A 5,670-nucleotide genomic window follows, 5' to 3' on the forward strand; every position below is an offset into this window, starting at 1 on the left:
TCGGTGTTGCTCCCGCGCCTCGCTCAGCCAGTGAGCGGGAACCGGTCTGTATGTGGGATCCGAACCCTCGGCGGGAGCGCCACCACACTTCCCAAGCGGCGCACTAACGCTGTGCGCCACCGGGCCGGCCCTAGAGAGCTGCATTTTTAAAGTTATACAGGTGATTCTGATACACAGCCAGGAAGGGAGAGCACTTACAGAACCTTTGAGTTCTCCCAGCCTTCTGTTTGTGTGGTTTAAGTATCCAAGAAGCCTTCCTCCATCAGCCACTGACTTTTTACAGGAGACAAGCAAGATGTTCACCTTACATTTTTCCCTTCTGGACTTCTTGAGAGTATTTTCCTACTGAATAGTTGTTGTTATGGTTGTTTCAGTAGTAATGATACCGTCTGTCTAGGACTTTGTAACAGTGTACTCATACCTGAAGGGTGTAGATTCAAGTCAAAGAACAGGTAATGCAGGTTAAGGAATAATGTGCGTGTCCTGAGGTGGATCTATGAGGTTTCCATTTTCACAGTCCCATTTTTGGTGGGGCATGTAGAAATTGTCTACCATAGTCGTGAACCAATATGAAGTTAATTTAGCAGTTTCTCCTATTTGCTGCTACAGAACTTAGAGCTCCTTCCTGGGCTGCAGCTTTGAGAAGGCAATGGAAACACACATACAGTAATAAATCATAATTTTACGGTAGAGATAAAAAGATCTAGAAATTTTAATATTCTTAAAAGAATATTTAATTTTGGTGCAGAGGAAGCTGACTTGACCTGATTTTCTTAGAAGCACCAAAGAACAATGGGAAAGATTGGGCAAACCAGCTTCTTTATAAAGGTGTTTTTTACAAAACTGCATTACTTGGGATGTTTACCATTTATTTACGTAATTTTTGCCTTTGTACTAAATAAAATCAGGAAGGGAAATTTGTCTAAATAAAGACAGGATACATTGGTTTAAGATGGTGAAGGGGGAATTAGAACTTGGGTATTATCTATCATGTGTTCAGGAATTAGTAAAGGGGGCAGGGATCTATATCTCTCAGACAGTTAGGGAAGTGAGTGAAACTTGTGAAAACTTGTTCTCATGATTCCCTCCAATCTGAAAATTGGTGTTTTGCGTGAGAAATTTTAGACCCAAAATAAAAGAATAGAAAGTACGTTGTGTAAATGATGGATCTTTCTCTTTTTCTGTCTCTAAATTGCTAGTCCTCCATTTAAAAATCTTAAATTATATTCATGAGTTAGGATTCACTTCAGAGCTTCTTTAAAATGCAAAATGTGACTTGGTTTTTAAATCTTTGATTTACAGATTTGCAGGAATCCATTTATTATAGAAAGCACAGAACAGCTGTATCTTCCCTGGGGATGATTGTTTCAGTCAAATCCTTTTAAAACACTAATTAGGAAAACTAGGATTTAATTTTTGTTTCTTAACAGAAGAGTCTCGTTATAAACTTAGTGAATACACACACCTCCCACAGTGTGTTATCAAAAGGCACATGCAAAGGTACTTCAAAAAGTTCATGTAAAGATTCGTTTTATCTTTTAATACTATTTTTCCACAAACTTTTTGACATACCCTCATACTGTGTATTTTTAAATCAATGATATATTTCTGAAATTTAGAATTGTTTTGCAGCTGTATCAGAAAAATTGAAGAACTCTTTTTCCCAAGTACACTGAATTTAGGAAGTTGTAGGGAGGTGAACCCATCACCACGCTATTTGGTGGGTATTTTTGCAACATGGTACTAGAAAGACAAGCTCCATGACAAAAGTAGGAAGAGGTAATTGTGGGTTAGCCACTATGTAATGGTTATCACAATGAAGTACAGTGTCTTGGTAAGAGAGAACACCAAGGAAATCAAAGGAGCATTTGCAGCCTCCTGTAAGTCTCAACTACATTTAAATACCCATATGGGAAGCTCGAGATATGTTTATTTCATGTGGGTATCGGAGGTGGGTGCGGATATATAAGTAGCTTGCAATGTCAAAGAGAGTACTACATGGAAAGGGCATCTTTTAGAAATGAAAAAAAATCCAATCTAGGAGAATGGGGAAGCTTATAAGGTAAACAGGTCATGTGCAAACTTTATTTTAGGCAGGCTGAACAAAGAGAACTTGGTGAAATTCTTTAAAAGCAGTCATAAGTTTTGAAGTTACCTCAAAAGGAAGCAGTTTACTGGAGGGAATAGTGTGTCTATTTGGTGATCATGGTGCAAAGAACTTGATAAGAGAAAAATAATGGCCTCTTTATCTAATAAAGATATAAGGGACATGCTAACTCCATAGTTGTCTCCTGAAATTGAGGATGAGGTGAAACTGGTAAAACTATAGTAAATAAGCAGATATTGTAGGTTCAATTGACAAACTAGATATACATAGCTCACCAGAACTAGGTAGCATCCTCCTATATTTTGAAGAAACTCAAAGGTTTAGAGTAACAAATCACTTAAGTGTAATTTAATAATGTGCTTTTTAATTCAAAATTTGTTTATTACAAGATAAAGAATACTTCTGAATCAGAAAAGGACAGTGAATTTGTAAATATAAGTCATACCTATACACTTGTTAACTGAAAAAGCTACATTTGATTCCAGATTTTATTGTTAGCAAAGTGTTAACTTATTCTGGATCCCCACTGTGAGTTGATTTCTGGAAGTTCAACATATTATTGTTTCCTCATGAGTACTAGCAATTGTAATAAAGGCATAGAATCTTATTTCACCCACTGATGAGAAAATTACATATAGATAGGATTCCGAGTAAAACTTGTAAATCCTTGAGTCTTTACGGTTCAATGTTGTTTAGATGATGGTTTGGAAGTGCAGTTGGGGTGATTGGGATGTCTGAGTTGGAGACAGAGAAGGAGAGTTAAAAGGTAATATTGTCAGAATGTTAGAATTTTAAATGATTCACTTTAACTTAGGCGTTCTCTCACTATTGCTACATTTGCATTAATGTGCAAACTGTGTACTGTGTGCAGCTGCTTCATTCCAAAAAGGCACCAGAGACATTTGCTTTATGGGATTGTTTTTGGTAGCAGGATCAGCTAAGCCAAGTTAGTGTGGGTGATCCAGTAGACTATGGACTAGCTGGCTGTTTGGGATTATAATTGTTCTAACAAAGCACATGTGGAAAATCAAAGGAGTCTGTACGCTTTTTTAAAGTGTGTTACTGTCTTATGTGATTTATTTTCCTTCATTTAAAAAAAATTTGATTCAAAACATTTGTGTTCTTTCTTTTTTTCCCCCTACCCCTTAGAATAATATAGCTGATCCAGAAGAATTGTTCACAAAATTAGAACGCATTGGGAAAGGCTCATTTGGAGAAGTTTTCAAAGGAATTGATAATCGTACCCAGCAAGTGGTTGCTATTAAAATCATAGATCTCGAGGAAGCCGAAGATGAAATAGAAGACATTCAGCAAGAAATAACTGTTTTGAGTCAGTGTGACAGCTCATATGTAACAAAATACTATGGGTCATATTTAAAGGTAATGTGTGTGCTGTATTATTTAAGTCATAAGGTATTTTCATTATAAGTTTTTTTTTTAATTCTATTTTTTGAAAGGCAATGTCTTAAATTAGGATTTGGCAGTCTTTGGCCTCCAGGCAGTATCCAGCTCCGTTTATAGAGCCAAATAAACCGCTGTTAGATTTAGCAGCTGTATCCTGAATGCATCCCAGTACTCAGCTGCACCCTTTTTCCACACCTGAACTTTTGATGGAGGAGCAGAAATGCAGCTGGTCCTTGAGACATATCCGTTCTCAGGAAAGAACTGTCCCCCTGGGTTTCCACACACTTTTCTCAATAGTCCCATTTGTCTCAACCTCAGAATTGATGGATTATGTAAGTGTGTCACTTATTCTATTGAGTTATGATGGTTATTTACATATTTTCTCTCCCACCAGGTTGTGAGTACCTTGATGGTAAGGAGTTTAAGCTTAACCAGTCTTGGTTTTTACATCACTTAGCACAGAGTATAGTACATGTTAAGCACATGATAAATATTTGTTAAAATGGAATTAAGTGGAATAATATCTGTTCCCCCCACCAAAAAAAAAAAAAAAGTTGGAATTTTGGTGGTTCCATGATCATGAAATTAGCAGACACCTAAAGTTCCAGCAGATGGAGATGTTACTGCATAACAGAAAACTCTTTGGTTAGTAAAACCCAAAAGTTCTTGGGTTTGAGAGTTAGAAGTCAGGATTTGTTTCTATTGAAATGTGAACAATAAGTAGCTAGAAAACTCTAGCTAAGGTTAGAGTTTAAATTATTTTAAAATTAAAATTGTTTATCACCATGTTGAAATTTTTCAGAGGAAGGCCGTGTTAGATCTTTGCCTTTCATGGTTTATAAAAGGGGAATGGGTGGTGGTTGTTGATCGATCTGTAGGCCAACACGGTGTGTTTATAATTCATTAAGCTGTTGGTCTGCATAAAATTAATGCTATCTTTTTATGTTCTGCTGACCAAATAAACCCTAGGATATCTGTCTGTATCTTTTTCAAATAACATGTCTTCAGATTCACAGATGATTTCTTCTGCTTGATCGGTTCTGCTGTTGATGCTCATTGTTGCATTTCTCATTTTATTTTTTGGCTCCAGAACTACTGTTGTTGTTGGGGTTTTTTGGGGTTTTTTGTTTGTTTGTTTGTTTGTTTAATGATTTAATCTTTCTGTTAAATTTTCCAGATTTCAGTGAATTGTTTCTTAGCGTTTTCTTGATGTTTGTTTAGCTTGCTTCACACAATTATTTTGAATTCTTGGTCAGGCAGTTTGTATATTTCCATTTATTAGGAGTCGGCTACTGAGAAATCATTGTTCTTTCCTCGGTGAGATGTCTCCTTGGTTTTTCATGTTCCTTGCTGTATTAAAGTTGATGTGTGAGCATTCGGTGGAGCAGACACCTCTTCAGACGTTACCGGCTGGTTTCCGTGTGGAAAGATCTTCCCCTGCCATAGCGTGTGAAGGAAAGGGTTGAGTGCACGCACGCGCAGAGAGACCTTGGTGCTGAGCGTGGGTGCCCGCAGTGTGCGCATGCGCAGAGAGACCTTGGCCCAGGGCCAATGGGAGGTATCTGTGTACAGCGGTAGCTCGGGTGTCTGATCTGTAGGTGGGTGCGGTGCAACCACCGAGGGGTTCTGGCGTCTGGAGCGCAGGCTAGCTTTCAGTGGCAGATGAGTGGGTGATGAGCGTGGGCACGCTTAGAAAGACCTTGGCTCTTAGTGGGGTACGAGCTAGCTCCGAGTCTGAAGCGTGGTCGGGCACAGGGCAGCCTAACTTGGATTTCAGAAGCTTGCATGGTCTTGGAGAGTGGCAAATGGCTCTCCAAGTGGCTCAGTAGCATCTGCTTCTTGGGGCTGGGGGAACAGGGGTTGTGTAGACATTTCTCCTCTCTGGGGTTTCCCAGTGGAAATGGATGTTGGATACCAAAGTAGCAAGAGATGCCAGTGTCTTCTGAGGAGCAGGCTGCTGGGGACCACAGTGCTTCCTCTACTGTCCTACTGCCTGGTGATGCCACAGCCTCTGCCTTTCTTCTTTGTTCCTAGCCGAGACTCGTGGCGTCTGAGGTATGCTAATCTCTCTCTCTCTCTCTCTCTCTCTGTCTCTCTCTTTCTCTCTCTCTCCCTCCCTCCCTCCCTCTCTCCCTCCCTCTCTCCCCCTCTCTCCCTCT

At 39.3% G+C, this 5,670-nt stretch overlaps 1 protein-coding gene across 1 annotated transcript in view; it reads left to right on the forward strand.

Annotated features, from left to right (window-relative positions):
* The window catches only part of LOC103592257 (serine/threonine-protein kinase MST4), a 50,236-nt gene that overhangs the window by 24,646 nt on the left and 19,920 nt on the right, over positions 1-5,670 (forward strand). Inside the window, exon 3 of the mRNA XM_008574902.1 lies at positions 3,257-3,487. Within this exon, the coding sequence (XP_008573124.1) occupies positions 3,257-3,487 (231 nt within the window). The remainder of the gene's footprint in view (positions 1-3,256; positions 3,488-5,670) is intronic.

This window comes from Galeopterus variegatus, unplaced genomic scaffold (assembly GCF_000696425.1).
Source record: "Galeopterus variegatus unplaced genomic scaffold, G_variegatus-3.0.2 Scaffold1116, whole genome shotgun sequence".
Taxonomy (NCBI): domain Eukaryota; kingdom Metazoa; phylum Chordata; class Mammalia; order Dermoptera; family Cynocephalidae; genus Galeopterus; species Galeopterus variegatus.